This window comes from Corvus moneduloides, chromosome 2 (genome assembly GCF_009650955.1).
Source record: "Corvus moneduloides isolate bCorMon1 chromosome 2, bCorMon1.pri, whole genome shotgun sequence".
Taxonomy (NCBI): Eukaryota; Metazoa; Chordata; class Aves; order Passeriformes; family Corvidae; genus Corvus; species Corvus moneduloides.
The window spans coordinates 5,921,731-5,949,400 of NC_045477.1; the positions used below are offsets into that span (position 1 = coordinate 5,921,731).

At 44.1% G+C, this 27,670-nt stretch overlaps 1 protein-coding gene across 3 annotated transcripts; it reads left to right on the forward strand.

Annotated features, from left to right (window-relative positions):
• On the forward strand, positions 1-27,459 carry VGLL3 (vestigial like family member 3). 3 transcript variants are annotated; one of them, XM_032096851.1, is made up of 4 exons: positions 1-141; positions 9,210-9,462; positions 14,652-15,152; positions 21,520-27,459. In XM_032096851.1, the coding sequence occupies exons 1-4, from the start codon at positions 49-51 to the stop codon at positions 21,561-21,563; spliced, it is 891 nt and encodes a 296-aa protein (XP_031952742.1). In that variant the 5' UTR covers positions 1-48; the 3' UTR covers positions 21,564-27,459. The 3 variants fall into 3 exon arrangements, with proteins under 3 accessions (XP_031952742.1, XP_031952735.1, XP_031952750.1); XM_032096844.1 differs by having other exon boundaries at positions 2-141; positions 9,207-9,462; XM_032096859.1 differs by lacking the exon at positions 1-141 and adding an exon at positions 215-365 and having other exon boundaries at positions 9,207-9,462.
• The last annotated feature ends 211 nt before the right edge of the window (positions 27,460-27,670 follow it).

Below are 27,670 nucleotides of genomic sequence, written 5' to 3' on the forward strand. Positions count from 1 at the left end.
GGAAGAAGAGGAAGGGGGAGACGGCGGTGGCGCGGGGCGGCCGCGGCCATGAGCTGCTCGGACGTGGCCATGCAGCAGCCCGCCCCGGCGGCGTGCGGGGCGCCCCGCTATCTGGCCGCGCCCGCGGCGGGCTGCGCGCAGGTGAGCCGCGGGGAGGGCGGGGCTGCGCGAGTGGCCGCGGTGGGGAAGACTGGGAGGTGCGGGGGCTTTTTGGGGAGGCCCCCCCTCAGCGGGCTGCATGGCGCATCGCTGGCTGCCCTGGGCGGAGACCTCCGCCCCGGCCAGCCAGCGATGCGCTCCGCAGCCCCCGGCCTGATTTGGAGATGCGGGGAGCTGGTGAGGCTGCCCCAGAGCAACGGAGCCTGGTAAGACCTCTCCTGACAAGAAAAAAAAGATTTCCCCCCAAATTCTTGTGTCTGGCGGGTGGATGTTGGCTTGCTCAGCTGGAGTGGGGCAGGGGGAAAAAGTTATTTCCTTACTTCTCTCCCCCTTCTGTCCGCCGTCGTTCCTTACTTGACGACTCTCCCCGCTCGCCCCGTTTGCCGGCACGGAGCAGCGCCTTCGCCCCGCGCGGTGCGCTGCGGTCCGCGGCCGCGCACACGGGCGGAACCTCCGCCCGCCGGCGGGACGGACCCGCGCCACTCCCCGCGGACGGGGCGCGCCGCGCCGCGCCGCGCCGCTCTCTCCGGCACTCCTGGAAGATCGTCGTCTCCGGCGAGTTTCTAGCTGAATTTGGTGATCAGATGTATTTTTTTTTTTTTTTTTTTCTTAAGTGAATCAGGAAATTCTTATCAGGCTGACAGCATTTTTAGACTATGCAGTGCGTGGGTGAAGTGGGACTAATATTGACTTGGCCCTGGTGTAGTCATCTGAGAATACATTTTTTGGTTGTTGCTGCATTCCATAAGGTTTTATCATTATTATCCGTGAAGATTGTTTTCTCCGTACATGGGAAGTGACCCCTAGTATCAACTTGCCTGGGAGACACGAGTATGGGCTAAAACATTAAAATTCCTATCGTGTGTTGCTGCTTTTTTCCTTTATTGTTGGGAGATAGAGCCCGTTTGCAGAAATGATACCCTAGTGAACTTATCCAGGTTGCTCATGTTCACTCTAAACGCGAGCTCTGGAAAACTTGTGAGTTCTGCCTCTTGCAAAGTGCCTTTGCTATTATTTCTCTCTAATCTAGGTCACAGCTTGCAGAACCTTCCATCTGTTCAGTAATTTTGCTTATGAAGTTTGTCTTTGGATATCTGGAGCTCCAGTTCGTAGCCTCTGTGATTTGGAGGGAAAAATAAATAAAGAATCACTAATAGCCTGATTCTCTGACTGAGAGACCTAGAAGTAGAAAAGCACAATTGAAAATTTGCTGAGCTTTCTGACGTTTAACTCTGGAAGTGATTGTCTGTATTTCTCTTCCAGATCTGTAGAACACTTAGTATGGGGAAATCTATTAAGTGATCATGTCATGTTCAAGTGCAAGTGATTTTTCTTTTTAAGAATAAGTATGAAATTTCTTCCTCATCCAAAAAACAGGGACATATGTAAAATGTCCCAGAGGCACTCTAATGAGCAATGAAGTTTCTTGAAATTTCGTTTTAAACAAACTGAGTTCTTTTGGGTTATGCTGTTTAACAAGTAGAGGTAGATAAGCAAGGCAAGAAAAGTAGATAGCCCTGATGAGCCAGTACAGCTCATGAGTCTCTCCTGGCACCAGATACTACATTTCCACCTAAAAGCTTTTTACACATGGCTGTCCTACACCTTATTGTCAATTTAGTTTAATTAATCCTGATTGCACTGGTTTTCCTGGCACACTTGGAGCTGAAGGGTCCTCACGAGCTTGTTTGATGCCAGACTGAAAAGCTGAGCTCTTGTTGCTGGAGAAAGTGTTACACCCTCTAATTCTAACAGCTGCTGACTTTAGAGCGGTTCATGTATTTTCTCTGAATCCAATGTTTTCTAAATTAAAAAAAAAAAAATAGTAAACATAAAATGAGCTCCTCATGCATCTGCAGTCATAGTGGAAAGATTTATTGTTTGGGTAACGAATGACATTTTTGCAAGTCTCTGTTCCTTGAGAATAGTCCTGTCAGGGATGTTTAATCAACTGGTAGAGAGCGTAAGAAAGAAATATGAAGAATCTGTTGCCAGGTTTTTGGTTCTTACACATGTGTTCAACATGTAAAACACTCCTGCACTCTTTGTGAGGATGATGACCATTTTAAAGAATGTTCCTCCTTGCTGGAATTAAAACCGTGGTTTAAAAATAACACTGAGGGAAGATGAATTAGTGGGATATCTTAAAAATAAGTCTCTGCATTGGAGATGATAAAATGGAGCTCACCCTTAAAATATCCGAGGACTCCACCGAAGCATTTTTCAGGGTTACTGTACTATGCTGGTGTCTTTCAGTTTGTTTTCTGAGAGAGGAAGCTCTTCCATGCTGTGCTGCTCTTGGCTTTCCTTTTCTTCTCAGGGCAAGGAGATGTAGGTGTGTTACTCTAACTAAAGCCTGTGCATCTCCACAGGTATTTGTAGCAAAGCCATCTCAAAAGTGTAATTGTTATGCCAGCTTTGGACATCAGTTCTGTGTGCTTTAAAGAGCCAAGCAGCTCTTTAACTGTGGAGCTGCCATTGCAGGCTCAAGTTCTGGGCCCTAGGGTCTCTCTGGAGAGCCAAACCCGTCGTGTTTCTGTGGGTCAGGGCCAGTGACTGCAGCAAGAGGAAGGGGGTTCAAATGGTTGTTTCCTTTTTTTTTTTTTTTTTTAAATTTTTTTAATGGGAAATCTCAGGCTGCTTTAAAATGATGGACTGGTGTGCACCTGGGTTGTGCCGAAGTGGTGGTGTTTTTTTAGGGGGTGGTCCATCATGCCTTTTTAAAGTTTCCCCGCCCTAAAGTTTTATTATATATTATAGATCATAAATATAATATAATATAATTTTTTAAAATATTTATTATATTTATTCCCGCGTTTCTGTGTCTGTATTTTTTCCTCCCTTAAAATCAGGACAGAATTGATTTTTGCCTTGCACAGAAAGGCAGAATTTCTGGAAATGTAACTTTCACTGGTCCTTAGCCAGGAAAGGACTTGCTGGCAAATTAATTTAGATGGGATTTTTTTTTTTTTAAAGCTCTTAATGGACTGAAGCCTGAATTCCTCTTGAATGTTAATGGGAGTGGAGGCTTAGCACCTTAGATCCTTGAGATTGCTCAAGTCCAGGGTGTTTGCTGGAGGGAAGTAAGCAAAACATGGATGTATGCATGCTCATATGGTGCCAGAATGAACTGATGAAAGTGGGGTGTGTCCCTAATTTTACAGATAAATCGGGATTTCCGTACTCCTTTGCCAAAAGACGGCGCGAGTGTGTGCCGGTGTTAGGATACGAACGTGTTTCCGTGTCTGGTGGGAGCCATGCAGGCGTGAAGGTAAAACCCTGCAGACTGGCAAAATTAAAATGCTTTCTGCTGTCCACTTTCCTGAGGGGCTGTGCAGCTGCAGGAGGGAGCTTTGGCTTTCCTATGGGCTGGGTGAGGAATGGGTGTAACGGAATTCGGAGAGGCTTTGGGAACACGTAATTGGAGCAGAATCCCATTGTATTCCCGGCACACAGGGGCGGCTTGTCCTGTCACGTCAGGCTAGGCACAGCAAGCTGCAGGGCTGAGGCTCAGGTGGGACTCACCCTGGCTCTCTAACACACCAGCTCAAGACCTTTGAAATGGGAAGTTCCAGTAAATGGTAGTTTTGGAATTTCTCCATGGTATGTAGAGGCAAGCCAACATCTAAGCCAACACCATCCTTGCCTAAATCAAGTCTTGCATAAGGAGTTGTGATACACTCAAGTCAGACTTTTTGCTGGCAGTGCTGTAGACAGACTTTGTCCAGATAAGGGCTTGTCTTCATTAGCAATTTAGGTCACTAACTCGGCTCTTCCTTCCAAACTGACAGAGTTGCAGACAAGGACAGGTCGCATTTGATGCTGTGTCAGCTGGCTGTGGCTAAACCCCAGTCACATACTGTAACTTGTTTTGTCAGTAAAGTTCCTTGCATCATGGGCTCACAACTTTTGAGAATGGGCTTATACTGCTTATGCTGCGTGGCAGTCCGCAGATAACAGCAGAGCATGGCTTCACATTCAATTTTCGCAGTTCAGCTTCTTTCTCAAGGCTATTCCTTTGCTGTTTGCTCTACTGGCTTCTCTGGAAGCTGTATGACCCATATAACTCACCTACTCTCTGATTTACAGGATGTAAAACCTGGGTTAGGTCTTGCCCTGTGTGTGAGGTTTTGTTTGGTTCGATCCCATGAGATACCACTGATTTAAAAAGTTTGGTTTGCTTCACTCTATCATTCTGACTGGGACCAAATTCTATTTGATATTCTTCTAGCTACATAAAATTAGACCTTTACACTTTAAGGGTACATCTCTGTTTACATGTACAGCAAAAGATGTATAAATTCATTCTTTTTTCACCATTTCCCTCCATCAGCAGAGCATAGCAAGATTTCCAGGCTCTACTGCTACAAATCCAGTGGCTCAGCTGGAAACAAGCTCTCACCTTGCTCATTTGTGTGGGTAGAAGATGTTTCATGTTTTTAGGGCAGTGCCATAAATACATCTCTCAGGCCCAGCATTCAGTGCCCTGATTGCTTGGAATGATCTTCTTCTTTGAATACTTTCTGTGTTATCAATCGGAGCCTGCTTGGCAGACAGCTCCACAAATGGAGGCCTGTCTGAGGATTTGCCTCGAGTTTGTTGCTGGAATTCCTTCTCAGAAGCTTATGTCAAATGACAGCCTTTTTCTCAGGATAGGGTCATATAGTGTTTCCTCAGTGTAGTTATTCTTTATTTTTGGTTCCTGTTCTTTTTCTCATAATGGAAAATCTGTAACAGGTGGCCACAGGCACACCAGACTTTCATGCTTGGGAGCGTAAAGGACCATATGCTGTATGGTGGCATGTATGGAGATAACAAATTGTAGGAACAGGCAACCAGTTTATATGAAAAACAAGAGCTGGCCTGAATTTTTGATTCAAACTTGGCTAAAGCAAGATCTTCTCTGTTCTCAAAGTGTGGTTGTTTTGGGGGTTTTTTGTTGTTGTTTTGCTGGCTACTAGCTGTTTTCTGCTGGAAGTGAATTTTTTCGGTTTGTGAAGAGGAATGTTCTGACATTTTTACCAGACACTCTGGGTGAGACCCGGGACCCTTGAAGTCAGTTGGACTTTTGCCACACGCTTTCATGTGGCCAACATTTCGCTGCATGAGAACCGTGTTGCTCGGTTCTGGGTAGGGTATGTCAGAAAATAACAGGAATCTTCGAGGCGGGGATTTTGTGCGAGATTTTGGACTACACGTTTTCTTGGTCTAAAAGCGCTTGGGGAGACAGGATAATGGTTGTTCAGAATAAACTTTCTCTTTAGTATTCCCATATCAGCAGTGATACACTGTTGACCTTTAGTTTCCTTTTGTTGTACGATTTGAAGTGAAGGGTTGAGGTTTTCTTTGGAATTGCCTGTTTGTGAGTATATAAAATAAAAAAAAAAATGCAGTGTTGGTTGAAGCTGAATTCAGCCTGGACTGTACTGCACTATTTACCCAGAGACTGTGCCATTTCAGCCATGAACTAGGATCTGTTATCTAAGGGATCTAGACACTGAATTTCACTGTTTTCCTTTTAAATTCTGTATTCTGAATTTAAATTCTGTATTCTGCATCTTGGCCAAGAGAAGATTCTGCGTGTTTGTTTTGTTTTGCTTTTCAGAGGCTGCCTAATGTCAGTCTCTGGTGTAAGGAAGGGAGAGGTGTTATTTCATGAATGTATTGAACAGTGACAAGAGATAACACCGTGTTTGGTCAGAAAATACTCTTTGTAAAGATCTTACTGAGGTTATTGGGTGCTTAAATACATGCCAGAACTGTTCAGATGAAAAAGTACAAGTGAAACTGGACTAGCTGAGGTTAGTTAACATAAACCGAACTCGGTGGTTGTGGATTTTTTTGTTTTTGTTCCCTCGCTCCCCGTGATTGTGGGACAAATTCATTTAGCAGCTGATGATCTTGCATAGTTTTCCACTCACACAACTGCAGTCAGAAATACTATGAGAAGATTACTGTTAAGGTCAGAACAAAAATTAGGGAATTCGTGTGCAAACAGGGTATTTTAGGTGATTTGGGGGGAAAAACCCTCACATTATCAAAGAATGTATACAGTGGAAAGGATATATATACATTGCATAAAAGGAAAACTTGTTGAGTCACTTTCTCTCACTGTAATCTCTTATTTAAAGTGTTTTGCAATTACAGGCTGATAATTTCTTCCTGAAATGCAAATTAATTAGATCTTTGTCTGATCACGGGCTTGCTGCTTTGAAAAATCTTGTAATATAGAACTCTCATCCTTTGCAGATAACTCACTGCAAACCACAACTTTGCACCGTAAGTAACTTCAGTCTGCACACAAGGCCTTGTGCTTGTCCACCAGTCCTACTGTCTTTTTTTTTACATTAAAAAACGGGTCAGATTTAGTGTTTTCCAAAGGAGCAAGTGCTCAGAGCATCTTGTAATGACTGCCCATGGACTGGAGGGGAGGGAAGAGAGTTGAAATGGAAAACGAATTAGATTCTTAAGCTGTGGAAGGGAGAACATTCCTGCGCAGAGAAGCGACTCTGGAGATAAGTTTTAATTTCCTGAGCTCCAGTCCCTGTATAGGAACATTGAAAGACTTCCTTCCTGATCACCGAGTCAAGCCAGGGGCTGTATTAGCGGCATGTGTCTGTCTATAATTGCGTGCTTGTGCATGCATTTGCATAACTGCAGCATCAGTACGAGCACCTGTAGGGATGGGAGTCAACTTTTAACATGTGCTGCCTGTGTTCAAGGTCTGGCATGTAACAGACCTATTTAGATTTCTCTAAAGGATCTCTTTCATGCATTGTCTCTACTCGAAACGCAAAGCCCAGCCGAAATCAAAAATGAGAAAAGCACCCTCCCCAGCCACTTGCTTGCCTTTTTAAGAGGATCTGAGTTGTGGTACAAATCCAGGAGTGGCCAAGTCACTGAGGTAGATGCGTTGCAGGTTTCCAATGTCTCCTGTATGTGCAGTGTTGCTAGAACTGTTTTTGTCTTACCGAAGTCTCAGTGGTCCGTGGTTACTCGGGCAAAACCATGAAGCTCACTTTGAGTGATATCCTAGTTAAATGTTTGGGTAACAAATATTAGGGGACCTCTTCTGAGACATTTGTTTGTTTACAAAAGGCACAAAGCATTTCCAAAAAATGTACAGGTTACCCCAAATTCTGCCTTTGCAAAAATATGTTTACAGCCTCTGTTTCATTTTAGCAATTCTAGTTTCTAGTGAAACTGCACCGTTTTGCTGTTTCCGTGTTTTTGTTTGTTTTATTTGTTTTTACAAGTGAATCCCAGCGGTTCTCCCCTAAGTCTAAGTAAGTAATATTGTGCTAAAGTGAGCCACAGTATAACTTGCTTTGTGAAGCACAGATTTACTTGAATTCCAGGCCATTGCCTGGATATCCCCAACTGAAATAACATTGTGTACGTCCCTCACTGCAGTTTGTGCAGCAGCATCTGAATTAATGGTATCACTGAGATGTTTTACATTTATCAGTTAACCCACTGGAATGTCAGATTAAGTTGCCATGAGCTTTTAGTATAATAGGTTTCAATACCACTTGTCAATAGCTCTTTCTTACAGTTATTTTTTAAAATAACCGTTCATAATTAGGACTTCGCCCCAGAGCATTTATTTCGAATTGCAGTGAGAGAGTTCATATCGGATTATATGATTTTAGGAAGCACCGAATTTAAGTGTATTGACGGTACACAAGGTCAGAAAATGACTTTCAATTATTTTTAAAATGTACAAGCCTATTTGCTGTAAAAATGAAACTTTATAGACTGTGTAGTTGTTTAACTTTTTCTATAGAACTTCTTTGGAAAAAGGGTAAAAAAGCCATAAACTTAAAGAGATTCTGATGGCGCTAGAGTGTTGCCAAGCAAACCATTAAAGATAAGTCAAACTGTAATTCTATAGGAATGCTATGAAATACTTCTGCATGTGGACTGTAGTTGTTTTTGGGTTCCTGAAAGTGCTTGTGTGTAAAGTCAGCTGTGGAAATGGCTGGCTAGCTAAAAACTGTGATTCCTGCAGCTTGACTGTTCTGGGGAGAGGGTTTTTTTCTGTGAAAACTGTTGTAAAGTGGAACATCTGAAAAATATGTTCCATGCAAAATGGATCTTCACACACATTTATTTTGACATTTAGGTTTGATTTGAGAGAGAGAGAGAAGATTCTGAAATAGCCATTCACAGATGGCTTGTGAGGGTTTTACTTTTTTATATGCTTCTCCGTGTTTTTGGTTTGGGGTGGATTTTTCTGCATGTGTTTGCGGACTTGTCAATCCCCCTCTTCCCCCAGATCACGTGTTTAATTTTTTATGACTTGAATTTTTTGTCCTTTTTCCCAAAAGCTGGTGTTAAAAAAAAAAATAAAAAGGAAAAAAAACCCTCCCACCCCAAACCAACCAAAAAACCAAGATCTCAAGCCCCTGATCAAACCCCAATCACCAGCCCAAGGTATAACTTCCTGTGATAAAAATTCTATTGTCAGTGAGTGAAAACTTACGCATTTTCTGGAGTTTGATAGAACAGCAGAAAATTTTTCAGGAAGCAGGAAACTCTCCCATCTTTACCACTCCAGCAGTAAGTGTGGGGAATCCAGAAGGGCCCTGTACACTCAGCTGGAGGAGTGTGGCAGGACAAAACCTGGTGCTCTGGATGTGTGAAATGCAGATGCTGAGTGTCTGGCCACCCTTCCGCAGGGCTGGGCTCGACCTCTGTACCCTTTATTGATGGGAATATCCTCTCCAGGTGGGAGTCAGGAGGGAATTGTGTGCCTGTCTGCTTTCTTTTGAAAGTATTGAGTGAAAGCTGGTGCTGATAAGTGGTGGTTGTGAAACATGCCTGAGAAGCAGGTCCATGTGTGTGAGAGGAATAGAGACTCTTAAGTGGGCACTGGTATTCTCTTCTTTGTGAAATGCCAATGTGAAATATCCTGGTAGCCCAACTTAAATCATGTAATGAATATTCAATGTATTCAGTTATATTTTGTTAAGGAAGCCATATGTTGAGCTTCCACTGAATGCCATCACTGATACATCTCTTGTTTGTTTTGTTTCTGATCCCAGAAGAAGTTAGCTGTGTACAACAAGATGCAGGAGTCTCTGGAAGTGACCCTTCCCAGCAAGCAAGAGGAGGATGAGAAAGACCAGCCTGCGGAGATGGAGTACCTGAACTCTCGCTGCGTCCTGTTCACTTACTTCCAGGGAGACATTGGTTCAGTGGTGGATGAACACTTCTCAAGAGCTTTGAGCCAAGCCAGTAGCTTCAATTCAGAGACTGCCCTTTCCAAGAGCAAGGCAGGGCTGAATCCTCTGTGGAGAGGTAAGACTTGGGCTGCATTGCAGTAACAGACATTGCATTGCAGCTGAAATTTTACTTCTCTGTGGAGGTGGAAAAATCCCCCTCAAATCTCCAAGAACCGAGGAACTTCTTGGGTTGAGTGATCTGAGGTGTTAAAGGGGGAGAGAGCAGCCAAAGGCATGGAAGGAGCAGGCGTCTCCCGCTCCTGCCATATCCTGTCTCTGCCAGGGGCTGGATGGGAGGGGGCAGAGCTCACGTGGCTTCACAAACGTCTGCTGCAAGGTTGGAGGCTTTTTTTTTTTCGAGCTCCAAGTGTGAAACTTGGCCTGTGAGGCAAGAGCAAAGCTGTTTGGGATCCTGGCCTTGGACATGAAGGAAACCTTCTTGAGTGACTTTGCCAGGTGATTAGGATTTGTCCACGGCTGCTTTCCAGGTGGGGAGGAGCCAGCACAGGATGGAGTAGGCTGAGGGGCAAGCCCTGGCTCCTGTGGCTGCAGCCACGTGGTGCTTTCCATTGCAGCCTGCTTGTGGGAGAGGTACAGATGATGTTATGGCTTCCTGGGTGTAAAATGGGGTTGACATTACTCTGCCTCCAAGCAGGGAGCAGAAATGTGGTAGGTTCTGTGAGGCATTTACTCGCTGTCCCAGCGCCTACCTCTTGTTATGCACATAAATGCTTGTATACGTTTCATGTATTGATGTGACAAAGAGCAGATCTTGCCAGAGGCACTAGGTCGCCCTTACAGACGAGATTTCCGAACTGGTGACAGGAAAAAGTGTAACAGTGAGATGCTGTTTCCATTTTGTTGGATGTGGCAGTCTGGGTGTTTTTTCAGTTACCCACAGCTGCATTATTTCTGGTCACATCCTTATGTGGACTGGCAGAGGGATGCAATCTAAGCATGGTGAGCAATGGCCTTACACTGGGTTGGTGAGAGAGATACTGGTGGGATCTGAGCAGGAGCAGTGGTGTTCCTAGTCAGTGATGTGGAGGTGAGACTGCGTTGATGAAAGCCACGGATCCTAAAGAGAGATGGGATTTTTGGAAACAACTGTGAAGAGAAAAATAGCACAGAAGGATTTGCTTTCCAGAAGGATGATGACAAATCCGAGGAAGTTTAAGCAGAGGTCAGTAGAAGTGGCTGGGGAGCTAGAGGAATTTATGGCTTGAGCCGGGACCATTAACGTTAATGGGAAATTTTCCGTTGACTCGACTGAGAGCAGGATTGAACCTATGCTTACTAAAAAGGAGACTGGAGCATTTATAAATGGCCCAGACAGGCTATAAATGTTTTAGCAATGGGATCAAGGCAGTCCCCAGAGACCCCACGCCCACAGCAAGCCCTCTTCAGCAAGCTTGGGGACGTTCCGTGGGTGGGGTTGCGCGTCTCCCCTTTGGCCTCAGACATACCCTGTTGTTTTTCCCTGTCTCCCCCTGTGGTTTCACAACCATGCCCAGAGGACTCTGCGGGGGACATGGGTGGCCTGGTGTGAGGGTTCTCCAGCCATGCTGCCTCCTAACCCCATGTGCCCCATGCCCTCAGTGGGGAATGGAGGTCTGCGTGTCCTGAACGTCTTCCGGGAATAAAGTAAGGAGATACGCCCTGTGCCTCCCCTGCACCTGCTGAAGGGTCATGGAAATCCCTGGGGAGGCTGCTGGGTGCTGAGAGAGCTGAGGGCATTTTCTGCTTCAGAGAAGAGAGCTTTATCAGGCCCAAATAGGTTTCTGAAATATTCCTGCTTGAAAACAATGGAGAAGGAACAACGCTGACAGCTTGGTCTTCTGGTTTACGCACGGTGGCAAAGGTGCTCAGTTACAGCACACGAATGTGAATTTGTATCCCATTACCTAAAGAAGTTAAAGTATCATTAGCTTGGAGTTCTTCCATAAATAACCTTCATGGGTAGTCAGAATTGCTGTCAGTTTCTTACTCAGAGATAAATGAGAAAGAAAAACGCTTTTGCAATCGCTGTTTTGGGAGGTACAGGTTTCAGTGGAAAATGTGTGAGCATGAACTGGCTCCCCAGCTCACTGCATTTTCTCCACTCTGAAAGGAGGGATTAGCAATGATTTTAACTTTTTTTTTTTAATCTTTTTGTGCTTATTTTATTTCTTTTTTTTTTTTAAGGTGTTCTCATGAAAGTGCAAACTCTGACTTTATCATTAAGGTGATATTTCAGGGGGTTTTTTTGTTTGTTCTGAGGAGGGATTTTGCTTACGTGCAAAAAGTAGAACCTGTTGTTCTGAAAAGAGCAAGTTTTCATCATTTGTATGTTGAAACTGCTGATCAGTTTAGGCTAAAATTAATTTGAAAACTGTTTTTTTAATAAAATAAAAAAGCCTTATGACAGGCTCAAGTAATATGAATATTCAATTGTAGGTGTAGCTGCCTGAAATCTTTTGCAGGTGCTAATGATACCTTGACACTAATGTTACCTTAATGGTATTTTTATAAACATGTTTTTCCTTGCTGAAAGCGTTGGGTTGTTTTTCTTTCTTACTTTTCTCCCCTCTTGCCTTAAGTGAGAGCTGATGTTGTACTAGAGAAAGCTCTATATGTTCTATCCCTCCCAGTGTGCACCTCTGGCATATTTCCAGTGTGTGTTGTGAACATTTGGGTTGGCCACCATGAACATTTGGGTTGGCCACCGTGAGCATTTGCATCAGCTACAACTTCGTGGTCCCTGGGATGTTGCCTTGTCCCAGCCTCCCTGTACTTAGGGTAGGAAATTGTGGTAACTGTATTATCTTTCTTGGCGGACAGTTTTTGTTAAATGCCTCCCGAAAGGCCATGGAAGCACAGAGATTTTTTTATTTTTATTTTTTTCCTTGCTCAAGGACAGTGTGGAAAAGGCTGTTTCAGCATGTTCCATGGAGGCCAGGTATCCCTGAACACTCGGGGTGGGTGAAATCTTCCTGCATGTTTGTATAACCTGGATGGAGCCTGTATCTCCAGTGGCAGAACTGACCTTTCCCCAGTGAGGGTGGCCACACTCAGTGATGCCAGTGCGGGCTGGTCCGTGACAGAGCCAGACAGCACCGATGGCTTTGTGAAACCTGCACAGGTTTGAAAAATGGAGATGACCAAAAATGTTTTCTGTGGCCTAGACCTCCTGCATGACTGGCAAAGCCAAGCTGTTATGCAATCTGGGATGAATTCATGTTGGCAAATTCGGTGATTTAAAGTGCTCTCTCCTGTTATTAAAGCTGTCCTGCAGATACTTTGTGGTTTTCTGTGCCTTTTTGAAGTGCAGTGCTTTGGATTTAGGGCTTTTCCATGTAGATAACAGCCAGATAGTTTTCAAAAACTTGATTACAGAGGTTAATTTTTCAGAATACTGGCAGAGCATTGTCAAGCTGTGCTCCTCTGTTAAGCAACAGACTGGACATGAAGTTGGCTTTTTATTTTTTTTTGTGTTGGCCCTGCTGCCAACAGCACAAGCCATACACACTCGCCATCTCAGTGTAATCCCTTTTTACAATGAATGGTTTACAAACAAGGAACTATACCAATTTTGGAGGAGTGCTGGGGCTTCTATAAGATGCTTGAAGCTCTCTCCAGTTTCCAAGCATGAATTGCAATAGAAATACATTGCTAAAAACAACACAACCTTTTGAAGAAAACCATGTTGGGGTGCAGTTTGCCAGATAAGCTTGCAGCCTCTGAAGCATTTTGGCACAAAGCATCCTCTGCATTTGTCCATGGTACAATTGCAAAGTTTGTTTCCAATATTGGAAGTTAATCAGAGTCTATAAACTGCCTAAATCAAAGCCAACTGATGTGTGGAAGAATTTCTGTTTTAGTGGATTTTAAAACAGAGACATGGGTGTCCTAGTGATGCAGTCAGAAAACACTTTTAAGTTTTTTGTTCCCTAAATATTTTTGTATAAGCAAAGTTCAGAGGCAGGCAGGAGTGTTTGAAGAAATCTGTTCATTCTCAGTGGTGTCTTCACCCAAGTCTCGTTCCAGCTGCTTATTAAACAAAGCAAAACAAAAGGTGATTTAAAAAAAAAAAATACTTCTACAAAAGTTATGAGGAGCAGAGGATTCCTTGCCTCATCAAATATTAAACTTCCCTGGCTTTATTTCTCCATAGGCTATTTTTATGACTGTTCTTTCATCAGAGGCGAAGTTCTGTATTTTTATGTTTCCATCTTTGACCAAAAAAAAATCCTGTTGGAGCTGAGACATATTGCATGGAGCAGCACTTTCTAGCATGAGCTGGCCAAGAGGATTGTGAGAATGGAGATGCCAAGACTTTCCTACACATCAAAAACACTAACTGCTTCTTCAAAAGAGGAATTTTTAGAATGTGATTTCATAATGTAGAGGTACTGGAATCCATTTAAATATAAGCTGAGTCCTAGCTGTAAGAAGCAGCAAGTCTTATTTCTGACAAAAACCTGTTTGAGCTACAGAGATGGTTCTGCTTGTATGCTCCTATTGGGTACAGGGCATCATGGTGCATTCTGTAAGGGACTACTAACATAAGCTGGGTTAGATATGACCTTTATCCCATCAAAGCATGCAGTTAGTTTGAGAAGATCAGGTATTCTTTTAGCCAAATGTTTCTTGTTCTGCAGTGTGAGCTGGTTCTCTCTCCTCAGAAGCATTTGCAACCACAACAGCTGCCTTTCTAAATGATGTGCTAAATGATGTGCTCTGCTCTGGGCAGGAGTTAGCCTCTCCTCACAATTCCTGTACCAAGGTCCTGAGAGGGCTCTGACTCTATGGCCTGAAGAAGAAAAGTCTTCTTGGAGGGGATCTTATGTTTATAAAAACGTGATGGGAGGGAATGAAGATGGGAGAGCCAGGCTCCCTTCAGCAATGCTTGCTGACAGGACAGGAGGCAATAGGCAGAGATTAGAAAACAGGAAATTCCATCTGAATACAAGAAAACTTTTTGTTTTGTTGGGGTTTTTAGGCTGGTTTTTGTTTTTGGGGAGTTTTCTTGAGAGGCTGTGGTGTTTGGATCTCACTCAAAATCTGACTGGACATGGTCCTGGACAACCTGCTCCAGGTGACCCCACTTGAGCAGGGGAATTGGACTAGACAATCCTCCTGCTTCAGATGTCCTGTGATTCTGTAGTTACTGTGGAAGCTGAAGTTCAGCGTTACAAACTTGAGAGTAGCAAATCATTGTGGGGTTTTTCTCACGAAGTGTGTTGTTCAGCTTCAGTTATGCTTCACTTCTTTCCTTTCTACCAGAAAGCTCAACGATTTCAAGCCAGAGGAGCGGTTTCCCAACCTCGTTCTGGACCAGCTCTTACCAGCCTCCTCCTCCACCCTGCTTAAGTGGAGTACACCCCGATTTCCCCGTGACTGCACCAGGCACCTTCCCGACACCAGACCCCAGCAGCTGGCCAGGACACGGCCTTCACCAGACTGCCCCACCTCCTCCCCCTGCTGCCTCTGAGTCCTGGCATTACCCTTTAGCATCTCAGGTGAGCCCTTCGTATGCACACATGCACGATGTGTACATGCACCGCCATCACCCTCATCCCCACATGCACCACCACCATCCCGGCTCGCACCGTGACCCCCGCTACGGCTCCCTGCTGGTGCCGTCGGTGCGCGCCGCCAGGATTCCTGCTCCTCAGTGTGACGTGACAAAGTCAGACCCCGCTGCTGTCACCAGCGCTACCTCAGCTTGGGCTGGAGCCTTTCACGGAACCGTGGACATTGTGCCAAGTTTCGGCTTTGATACAGGTAAGACGGTTTGATTTTTTTTTTTTTTTGTGTGTGTGGCTTGTTTTAGCAGAGATGTGAGCTCCCTGCAGCTGGAGCTGGGCTGGTTCTCAGAGCCATGTCCAAATGTATTTTCAGGGGGGAATCCCTCCTGTGATTGCTGTCAGGGCAGGTGAGCTGTGAAACATCCAGCTCTCACCTGTCTTTTGCTGAGAGACCTTTGTCTGCCTTGGTCCCATTCAAGCTGGATGAGTTGAGACATGATCTGCATTTTTTGTTTGTTTGTTTGTTCTTGTTTAAATCTTGTGGGAAAATATTAATTATGGTTCCATGGGAAAGTTCTCAGCTTGTTCAGCTAGTTCATATGTACATTCACCAGCATACAACTCCAATGAACTAATAACTTGCAGTACATGAGGATTGCATCTTGAGGTGGACCAGCTCAGCATTTCCTTCCTCTGTAGTATCCAGGTGTCACATGGAGAGTAGAGGTGCTGGTTGAGCTGTGCTCACCATCAGACTAAACATTATAGGGTCTAGGCAGAGACCTGTGAGTTAAATTCATTTTATTGCAAGGTCTGTAGTATGAACTGCAGACCATGAGCTCCATCCGTGTCTGTGAGCTTTGAGTGGCAGGCTCTTGTCTCAGTATCAGGAGCAGCCTGGCAGCCCTCAGTGTTTGAAGTTTCTTGCAGTCAAGTGATGGGTGACTGACAGTTCTCAGTGTGTCCATCCTGGAGCTCATAGGCCCCACCGAGGGCTCCTTTTTTTGTTTGATATTTATCTCACCAGCAGCGATCTTTGCAGATTAGTACTTCTTAAAGACAGTATGTTACCTGATTGAGGGAACACTAGGTTTGTAGCTTTGTTCCCTTTTCCTTAAAGTATCTGTCTCCCTTTTGGATAGCTCTCTCTGACTGGTTCCATGTGTGAGAAGCACTTCTTTGCCTTGATTAGTGGGCAGGGGGACAAAAATGGGTGGAGAAAAAAAAGCTGTTTCGTAAAGATGAAATACTATGAACCTAATACAGATCTCCCTCTCTTCCTTTTAAAGCAACTGGGAACCAATAATCTCTCCTAAATACTGTGCCACTTGTTGTCTTGATGTCAGTGAAATTAAGAAAATGCTTATTAGGATTCTTAACACTGGACAATTTATGTATGAATAACATTTCCAGCTATACCAGCGAGACAAGAATAATTATATTTTATGCTTTTGGGTACAGAATGATAGTCTAACCAGACTGGGGTCTTGAGTTTTTCCTTTGTGACAAATTCCGTAAGGGGAGTGAGCTGCGTTCTCCGAAGCACAAGCAGACTGTCACTGCCGCTGGTTTAAGGGACGCTTCCCCCTGGACCAACCCCAGCAGTCCAGCTGCAGTGCCCTGGTATTTGACTAAACCTTTTGGGGATGGAACTGAGAACTAACTGCATGAGGAATTGTAAGTCAGGAAAAACCACTACCTGGCTTAGGTACAAGTCCAGCCTAGACTGTGAGTTGTTTTTCTCTTTAAAGAGCAAGTACCTCAAAAAGGACTCTGGGTCTTAGCACTGCCTTAGAGAACAAACGCAGCTTTGGCTTGGTGCTGCCTGCTCCTTGTGGAAATCCCTGTGGAGGGGTACAACTGGGTGCTGCTTTTGTCAGGATCCTGATTTGGCAGTGCCTTGCATGTCTTTTGGTTGCTCAGCGTGGGAGGCAGTGGAAAAGATCTGAACTATTAACTTCTCCCCCATGCTTGATGTGTGGGTTTTAGTCCATGAGTTCCTGTGAGGGAGAAGAAAGAGGAGAAATGTATGGCTGAAGAGACAGAGAATCTCAGCAGACCAACATCTCACTTGTTTGAGACTATTCAAAGGGGTCACACACTGAAACACAACAGCAAAACCCTGTTAGGCAGCCCCAGTTCTGGAAACAAGGGTGCAAGCAGTGAAACACAGCAGGCAGTGGAAACCTGTGACATTACAATTATTTGCTCTCTTTCCCTGCACACTCATCTCTCCTGTGCTTTCCAAGCAGAGGCTTGCTGGGAAGGGCAGGAAGTCCAAGCTCCCTTTTCAGCCTTGCCTGCAGCTTATGCAGTTGAGACAAATGCTGTGGTTACAGGCACTTGAGGCGTGGAGAGAAGAGGGAGCTTCATTGCCTCAGTGTTTTGTGTCCACATCCAGCAGTGTCATCACAGGGACAGTGTGGGGACAGGAGGGGCCTGCTCGAGTACCACACGGAGGCACATCCAGCACTTGCTTCATCTGCACTCCAGGGAAAGTGGATTATACTGGATAAATCTCCACATCACACAGGATTTCATTACATCTCACTCTAACGTGAAGCAGCTATCTCAGCCAAGAGGCTACAAACTCGAGGGCCTGGAGAGAGTGAACTGGCTTTTAGTGACATAAAGTGGTTTCTCCAGAGTAGGGTAAAGCCATAGTGGCAAGAATATGTCAGTTCTGAAAGTGTTTGCTCGTATATCCCTGGAGAAAATCACCTGTGGAGCTGTTAATATATCAAATTCCACGAGTTTCAGGTGATTTATGTTAAAGAAGTTCATTTGGTCTAGACGTTGCTTTTTGGAATCCTTTAGATACAAACCGGTTCTTCCCCTGCTTACCATGGGTCACATTTCTTGTGCTACTGTCACATGATTATAGGAACATTTGAAAAATTCCTCACGCTGAATTATGTGGAATGATAGTGTTGGGATCAGGGCAGGCTGGCTGTAATCTTAGCCTCTTCCAGCTACATCGTTGCATCTCGGCCATGCTGAACCAAATAATCGATCTCATGAATGGATGATGCTGAATCACTTCAGAGGTTAAGAGGAGGTTCCCAGTGCATGCACAGTGTAGTTTGGGAATTTATGTTTCAGAACACATTGTGTGGGACATCAGCACAGCGCCCTTCACAGAGCTGGCAAACTATTGATCTGTCTTGCACATCTGTTTGAACTTACATGGTCCTGTTTTGGGGGATGAAGAGGGATTTAGCTACCTGATTGCCATAAATGTGGCTTAATCCTCACAGTGTAGGCTGCAAATTAACCCTTTTAGAAGCTTCTGTATCAGTACAAGTGGCATTAAAGAAAATGCTGGTCTGCATCAAGAGCTATTAAAACCTGTTAGGTTTGTGTCTGCTGGTGTGTAGCATCTTTCCAAAGTGCACAAGCTACAATGCTCACTAGAAAAGTACATTTCATATCAAGCATTGATATAATCACATTGGAATAAGCACAGATTGTTTGGAGCTTCGGCCTCAGTTCCTTGCTCTGCTGATGTCAAGCAAAGCAAGGTTGGGCTGTCACCAGTGCTGCCTTTGGCTCAGGCCTGCAGCCATAATCCAGTGTCACCACTAAAGCCACCTGCTCACGTTGAGGGTGCACAAGCCACGTCCAGCACTTGAGATCAGAGCTTGAGGAGGGGAATTTCTACCTTGCAGTGTTGCTGGTGGTTGTAGCCATCAGTGCATCCCTCAGGAGCAGGGTGGGAGGTTGTCCTGCACACCAGGCCCTTCAGGTGAGCAGTGGGATCTGGCTGTGCTGGCAGCCCCTGGGGAGGAGAGCAGAGCAACTTGCCTGGCTGTTGCAGAGCCCAGGAGGATATCCTGTCCTGCTGTGGGACAGATGTGCTGGAGGAGGCTTCCTGCAGCCCCAGCACACTAAAAGCAAAGCAGGACTTTGGCATGAGTGATGCCTGTAAGTCTATTAAAATTAAGGTGCACATTCTTTATCCTGTAAAGTTGTGCACATTGAGATGAATAATTTCAAATTTAGGTGAATCAATCAACAGCCTTTAGTCCTGACTTACTACGGAAACTCCACTTTTGGAAATGCCTGTACATCAGTGCGAGACATTGAATTTGGAATTTGAGGGGCCAGTCCGATCCCTTCTGTACATTTGTCTCTGTTCACACACATCCCCCAAGTTTGTCACAACTCAGTAAATTTGGTTAGATGTTCCCACAGAACCTGCGTAATGTCTCTGTGGCAATTAGCTCTAATGTTGGTGTCCTAGGGAAGGGGAATTGTGCTGGAGTGGCAGTGTTGGCTCATGCAGTGCAAGTGAGGATGTCCTTGCTAAGAGGAAAGCACTGCAGCACTTCCACTGCAAGTGGAAGCTCTGGGTGAGTACCAGAGTTGGCCTTGGTTTCTGTATTACGACTGCAGATGGCCTTGCCTTGAAGGAGATAGGAATTTAATGAGGAAAAGGCATGGAAAGTGTTTCGCATTCATAAATGTAAATAGGGCAACTTTGGTTTTTTGGATTGTTTTCTCTGGCTGTGTAGAGCCCACAGCTATGTCTTAAACCTCCTTGTAAGAGTTATTTGTGTCTTGCAAAGACACCTGCCTAGGAAGGTGCCTGTTCAGCTGGTTATTCCTCTTCTGCCACTTGCTGCTGTCAGGTGGAAGATCTCTTAAACAGGTGTGTGCGTCATTTTTTTAAGCTGCAAGGAACCATATAACCTGTTTCTCTTCTAGGCTTCCATTGCCTCTGATGTCCTTTAGTGCTCTACTGGTGAACTTAAATGACTTTTTTATGCTCTGAAAGGTTTCTGCAGTCTGACTCCCCTTTTTTTTTTCTTTTTTTTTTATCATCTTTGTTTAAAAAAATTGGAAGCAGCAGGGGAAAAATAGGCCCAAATTGTCATCACTAACTTTGAGGGAGCTTTGAAGGGAACTAACAGCAGTTCATTATGACTGTCTGTGTACAATGCTGCCAGGGAAACAAATAGCTCTTAAGCAACAAGGAGACATCTTCATTGAATAAAGAGCCTCTGAGCATGTTTTTATAGGCATGCTCTAGCTGAGGGATATCCCAGTTTTCCAATCTGAAGAAATAGGTACAAGTGCATGTGAAATGGAGCAGAAAGCACTAAACAAGGTTTGGTGCACCACACCTGTGGGCTCTGCTTTCCCTGTCCCTTCACTTCTGGACACACACGTGTTTGTACCCTGCTTGGGAATCCTCACATGGATAGAGCCATATGCTCTCATCTTTTATGTGAGTGCTAATTGCTTTGCAGCTCAGCTCTCAAGTGTTGATCATCATTAAATATTTAACTGTTTGTACTCTTAATGCAAGGAGGTAGCTGTCAGATCTGAACCCTCCATGCCTGTTAGGCTTTCTGAAAACTTACGGGTTTTCTTTCGTGTTTCACTGTGTGACTGGATATGGAAACGAGATTCATGCCTAGCACATGGATCTGCCAATTTTCGCAGGGTGAACATCAAATGAACATGGAGCTCTGATGGTTACAACATCATTGAGGCCTGGAGTTAGCTAGTGGTGAAATTAACCCTAAATTCTTAGCAGGTCAGGTGCCTTGGTACACAGGGCAGTGTATAGGATGACACAGTAGAGCTTTGCTCTCGGTGTAGGAATGATGATTTATAGTGGGAAATGGACCTTCATTTCGTGAAACGTGGTTTACTTGCCTCAAAATACCGAGGGGCAGGTTTTAAATGGTTGAGACTTGAGTGCCTTACTACCTCTAAATATACGTGCCTGCATCTCTCTCCTTTACTTTCCCTATAAATGAGCAAGAATGTATCTTTGGGAAATGTAATCCTCACCTCCCCGTCTCTTGTCTGGATTTGAGGTTTACGCCCTGTTAGGTGTGAATCTAGAGGAGATTGAATCCCTCTGGAGCAGAGAAATCCCAGATTATAACACAAGTTCCAAGTCTATAATGCTAAAGCCACAACACAGCACCACATTTATTAGATAGTCCTCACTTTTTACAAAGGAAAATGTTAGAGGAACTTATAACAAATGCAAGCTGAAAACCATTAATTTTTCCCATGTGGAAGCACTAGCCATTCTTGGCTGAAAATCTTACACTCTGTAGGTGAAATTGTTTGGGGTTTTTCGCATGTTGCAGGAACATTTTCCCTCCCTCCTCTTTGAGGTAAAAATGCCACAGAAACTGTGAAGTCCTGAAGTGTCTCAGGCCTTTTCTAGAGGAGATGGTGTCTGTGGCTGGCCTCTGGCAGGCAATTTGCTCTGCTGCATACTGGATAATTGATGCAGACCTTTCTGGAGGGGTTTTTCACTCCGTGCCATGCTCCGCATTAGCTCAAACCAAGGAAGTGCGTACAGGAATTTTATCACCATTTCTGAGCTCCCTGAGCCAGAATCAAACTTCACTGTGGTTTAATCTTACCTCTCATAAACTGAAAAGTTTGGAGCAGTAACACTGTTGCTAACAAGTCCTTTAAACTGTTATATTGTGGGGTTTTTTTAATTTTCATTTTTCTTTGTTTATTTATTTTTTTAATCAAAACGTGTTTACTTCAGTTGCTTGGGGGAGGGGGAAGAAAAAAACCATCGAATTTATTAATTTAACTAGCATTTACTAATATTAATTATTTCCCTTTTCTCTTCTGAAATGTAGGTCTACAGCATCAGGACAAGAGCAAGGAAACTGCTTGGTTCTGAAGTGCAGAGCAATTAAGACCAGCTAGAGCTGGAGTCGGCAGAGCTGGGCGGGTGATACAGCAGTGGTTGACTCCTTCTGCGTGGAGCAAAGGACACACATGAAGATGAAGAGCCAAAACTATTCTGGTTTTGCTATTGAGCCTTTTATTTGTAAGGCCGTTTATGGGTCCCACAGTGTTGGAAGAAAACCAGAAACCTAACTTTTCTTTCTTTCCTCATCTGAGCCTGCTGCAGCTGGGCAACCTAACTCCTTTCTGCTCCTTTAACAGTGTTTCGTTTTGTTCAGCTTGATATTTTTATGAACAGTCTCAATAGTCAGGAAAAAGACTCTCCCTTGACTACAGTGCGCCTTCTTTCAGGAATACAGTATTTTGTAGCTCTTTGTGCATCTATTTTTGTAGAAATACAGAAAGTTTGGGTAAGGATTGATGGGCTATTTTAGGATGACATATTTTTTTAAAAAAAATTGTAAAATTGTTAAGTTCTGTTTAAAGAACTTGCTCTCAGAGAAGCACTGGCAAAAATGTATAAAATGCTATTTTGTGATGTGTTTGTGCATTTTGGGTTTTTTTGTTTGTTACCTCAAATGTCTATCTTTCCTTTCTTTTTAAAGAGCTAAACGCCTTTGTTTCCACACTACTAGATTCTGATGTTTTTGTCCTTTTGTTCTAGCCTAAGCAAGTATAATTCGCACCTGAAGTTTCAGCCAAATATTTTTTCCCGGTGTTAGATTATAGTAAAAGTGTTTTTGTTTTTCTTGCTTCTAAAGGTGGTTTTGTGCTGTGCTGATTGTCGGAAGCTTGCAAACACCTTTAGTATAGAGCAAAGCTTGAAGTTACAGAACTGCATTTCCAACTCATCCATTCTTTCAAAATGGACCAAATACTCTTAAATCAGACACGAATATGGGCCTCATCTATGATCCATTGAAGCTGTTGAACCCAGTGCCCTGTGGGTTATGTTGCAGGCCCCTCATAGTGCTCATAAATATCAGTACAATCGTACAGGCAGGACTTCAGGTAAGCCATTTCAAGGTGGTAACTTACAACATCAATATTCAGGGAAAAAAAGAAAAAAATCCAGGTTTATAAAAATGTGTGGCTTGTGGAAACCAAAGCATTTCGACTGGCCTGATCCATGTGCTGAGCAGCTCAAGGAAAGCACTACCATTCTCAACTCCTGTTGACTTCAGAATGTGTTTGCCTGACCTCGGCTGTGCTGTGGGGCTTGCTGGACCCCAGCTGCAGCTCTGCAGTTTCGTAACCAGCTGCACGTGCTGAGCGTGCACACACCGGGGCTTGGTGGCTGCCAGGGCCAGGGCCTGGCCTTGGAAAAGCACCATGGCCACATGGAACCACAGCCTTGTGCTTGGGAAGCCCCCCTGGCCTGGGCCTTGGGTCTGACGTGCATAATAAAGGCTTTAGTTGGAGCCAGGGTGATCAAATCCTGAGTAAGGGCTGTGAGGTCACCCTGGGCAGCCGTGGGCTGGAGCTGGGTCAGTCTCCGTGCCCAGCCCTTGGGGACTCCAAGTGTCAGCGTCTGCTTAGATGGGACTGAGGTGGGCCCGGGATCAGGACCTGGGTTGCTGGATCCTGGCTGTTGCTCAGAGATGTTGCCTTCCTGCTCTGTGCACTCAGGGTCCCTCTGTAATATTTCCTGAGGCTCTTACAAAGCGTTACATTTCTGTCACCACTGCTCTCAGACATCCCTGTTTGAAAGACGCACCGGCCGAGTGGAAAAACCAAGATACGAACACATGGCTGAGATAAGAAAGAGTTTAATTTTAAGGCACTGAGCATTGTAAATATAGTTTTGTCAGGTGGAGACCACATGGATCTGTGTGTGAAAGGGGAGGGGGGGCGTTGGGAAGTGCATGCCACTCCGAGGTTCAGGGCTCCTTCCTTGCACTGCTGCTTCCCTCCAGGCTTTTTGAATTTGATCTTATGAGGTGTTGAGCATTCTCCTTTGTCAAGGGAGAGGGCTTGACATGCTGGCATTGGAGGCATTAGGATTATATCACAATTTGGCAAGACCCTTAAGTCCCTACCTTGCTGATTTGAAGTTTTAGACAGCGTATAAATGCTGAATGGACTATGCTTAAATATTGCTTTAAAATAATAACGTTGTAGTCTCTGTGTTGGGATGATGAATTAAATGTGGTGGGGTTTTTTCCTTGTCTTTGTAGTCCATCAGTATTTCTTTCTCTCAATAAGTTTCACTCTCATGACAGTTCTACATATTATTGCTGCCTTGGTGGAGCTAGCTCCTCGATTTGTCAATAAATTCATAATGCAGTGGGAAAACTGTGTGAGAGGGAGTGGTGTACCAGCTGCCACAGTTCACTTTCTTATCAGGACAATACAGTTCAGGAAATATCTGAGTTCTGACTTAGGAATGTTGACAGTATTAGAAATACTGTGAGGGGAAAAAAAAATCTGATTTGTTTTTTATTTTCCTCTGGACTTGGCAAAGGTGGAAATTTGAACTTCAGGGATGGAGTGTTTGGGTGGCAGGGGAAGCAAAGAAAAGGCAGCATTTCTTTTTGAGGTGTGTTTGACTTCCTGAAACAGTTTAAAGCCTAACAAGAGCAGTCTGCTCACTGGCTTCCCCTTCACAAGCTTGTGCTGCAGGGGACCTCCTCTGGTTCCCTATAGGTGTCAAAGCAAAAGGGGACAGGAAAGAAACAGGCCCACAGTTTGCACTGGAATCTCTTTCTGGATTGTATCACTGAGTTGTTGGTAAGTGGGGATGAAGAAGTGGGGAAGCTGTTGCCTCTTCCACCTCCAGGACTGCTGTTCTGCACCCAGTTTCCACTGCTGAACCTGGGAGTGAGCTGGAGGAACTTCTGCGCACTCTGGGAGACAAGTGCCAATAAAAACCGGCTGTCATCTGTAGCCATTCATGCACCAGTGTGCTGACTTTGAAAGTGAAACAAATTCTTCTTTCCCCTCAGTCACTAACTGTCCCTTGTGCTAGCAAGTGAGCTGGAAGTAAAAGCCTAAGTGTGTAGCAGTAGCCCTACTTCTGTGTTCTACAATTTGAGGGATGGAAAAGGAAAAAAAACAAACCCTTCTCTGTGACAAACTTTTAAGTTCAATTCAGCAGATTTCCTTCTCTCCCTCTTCCCCGTACATGCACGCTCACACACACGCACAGAAGTGCTTATGAGAAGCAGATGCTGCCATGGTTTTGCTCTTGGAAGAGGAGGGAGCTCTCGACTGCAATGCTGCAGTGGTGGGGAATTGATGGCAGAGAGAAAGAATGGAAAGGTTGAGACTGGTCATGTTTCTGCAGATAGGAAAAAAAGGCCCTTGAAATCAGGTCACAGATAAGTTGTGTGTCTTACTGCATTACTAAAGGAGTTGTTTCATTCTTTTTATGTGGCGTGTTCTGATGCTGTCCCAAGAAAGTGGATGATTCATTTTGAGAGGGCTTATAAAACATGTTGTACTCTGTCACTGTTTCTAGGAGAACATAGGGAAATTATTGTTTTATTTCAAGAAACTCAAAATACTGACCTCCTTAAAGTTGTCCAGGATTTTATTTTATTCCTGTTAATGTTGAGAAATCTGCCATCAATTTTTATGTCTTCATTTGAAGACTGTGAGGGCTCAAGCTGTCCACCACTTTTTGAGAGGCAGATGCTAGTTTTTTTCAGCAGCTCATTGCCATCCCAACAAGCAGATGGAATAGTGCAGCCACTGACTGCCCAGGAGGCTGGAATTCTGGAGAGCTGAATAAGCTGCACTTGGCAGTAGTAAAATGGACTCTGTTCTGATTCCTGTTCTCACCAGACACACAAGTTCAGGTGGTCCTCAGTGAATGGCAGTTTTCTCTCCATCATCCACACCTGCATCAAAACACTTTCATGAGCAGATCTCTCATCACAGCTTTCAGAGAGCAGAGTTTTCTGGGAGGGGAGTGTCACATTTCCCCCCACCTGACCTTAGAGTTGCCTTGCTGCACCCAGCCTTTCTGCTTCCAGGCTGTTACTTATGTCTTGCTGTCCCCCTCCCACAATTCTTCATGTGTATGTTTATATTTCTCTACAAATATATTTATACACATCCACGTGTAGCTATACCTGGTTCCCTCCATTCCACTCTCGTATGTCCTTTGGAGATAAAGTGAATGACTTCACCAAGTCTCATCTGAGATGGAAAATGTAGGCATTTTATTTCATTCTCTGTTAACTCAGGTGTGAATAGGATTTTTCCATGCTTGTTAAAAAAAACCCCCAAAACAGCACAACCAAAACACATCAAAAAAAAAAAAAACCAAACTCTTTCAAATCACCTGATTTGTATCTGTAAAGATGACCATGGAATCAGCAATGTGGAGAGATGCAGTATGTTGCCATTCAGCAGACAAGCCTATCTCTGAATAAGATTATTTTATTTCATTTCAGGTACAAGCTTTTGTTCCATATCAATGGACCAGCAATATATATATCTCCTTATAAACAATTTAGAAAGATACCTATTTTTCAAGTGGAATTCTTGGTTTTAGTTTGTCAGCCTTTGAGCTTCTAAAGGGTATGTGGATGATAAATATTGTTTGTGTGTGGGTTTTTAAAAAGTTGATGCATGTTATTTGGAACTAAAATCTCATGTAAAGTGGGAAGGTATTTAAAAATAAATACTGCTTTTACATATTAGCCCTATGGGCACAATCTGAGAGTTGTGGTGCAGGGAGATGTCCCTTTAAAAAGTAAGGGTCTCTTGCCTGAGCAAATTCAAAATCCAGGAGAGGCAGGAGAGGTCTTGGAAAAGTTGATCTGGTGGAGCTGAGAGCAGAGATGATCCTCTCCAAAATTGTAGGTACATGATTGGGCAGACACTGGTCAGTGTACTAAATTTAGGCTGTGTTAGGAGGTTTGTTCTTATGGGGTGAACTGGTTGCCAAAGGGAATAGTAGCTGTCCCTGGAAAGCCATGTTTTAGCTGCCCTTGGTCTGCTCAGTGCCTGTGACCCTCTCCCTGTTCTTGCTGTGCAGTCTCCACAACACCGCAGGGGGGACCTATGAAAGCTGGGCTGGAGTTCCCTGGGAAATGCACCATTTGTTTGTTTTTTTTTTTTTTTTTTAAGCTCCCAATGAAGAAAGTTTAGGGATGGGGGTAATTAAAACACCCCAGTAATTTTGTGCACCTGCTCAAAGGCTCAAGCCTCTAAGATAAATCAGCTGTGCACCATGGCCATTTGCCTATAGAAGCTGTTTCCTCCCTTCAGTGTCCTTGGAAACCTTCAGTGGCGTCGAGATGGTTTGGACCAGTCTTGAAAGCCTGAATTGCAGTCCAGTGGTGGCCTGGGGGCTGGTCCAGCATTGATTCTGGTGAGCTGGGGCTCAGGTATTTGGTACCTATAGACAAGCAGTGTTTATAGGAGTTGAGGTTTACAGTAATTGACTGAAGTATCTGCAGAACTGTGCTGCACTTTCCCTGCTCGCTCTTTGTAGCTGTTGCTTAAAACCATCAGTCAAATCAGGGTCCCTCTCTTCCCCCCACCTGTTTCATCACCTTGCTTCCCTCAAAACTCCATTGAAATTTTTGCAATTTTTGCCTCTCTCATCAAAACTGAGGGGGGGGGGGGCTTTATATAAAGAAAAAGTGTCACTGTTTATTACTGAATAAATAATTTAATGTGAATTTTATTGTTATATTTTTTATGTAGCATTTTTGGTTTGGTCTGTATTTCTCAACAATTAGCTAATTCTTTCTTTTTATTCTTATGCAACTGGCGAACTCATAAATCTCTTTGTGAATTTCTGCATCCTGAGTTTCTATTCTTTGCACGAGATTAATTTTTAGAGCCAAGGATTTGTCTTCTGTTGAAAACGTTGTAAAACAAGTGTTCTAAACTGGTTCTGTACTAAAATTAAACAGAGCGAAAGCCTTGAATTGAAGGGATTTCAAGCAGAGATCTCATGAAGGCACAGGCTTGCCTTTTCAGATGCTGTCAAGTGCTTATGCTACAATGTTCTCTTTTATTCTGAATATCTTTTTTTAAATTACATTAACACCATTTTACAATCAGACCTAGTGGAATCACAACCTGAGACTTCTTAGTGTAAGGCTTTTTTAATTTTATCGTTTCCTGGCAGTTTTGACA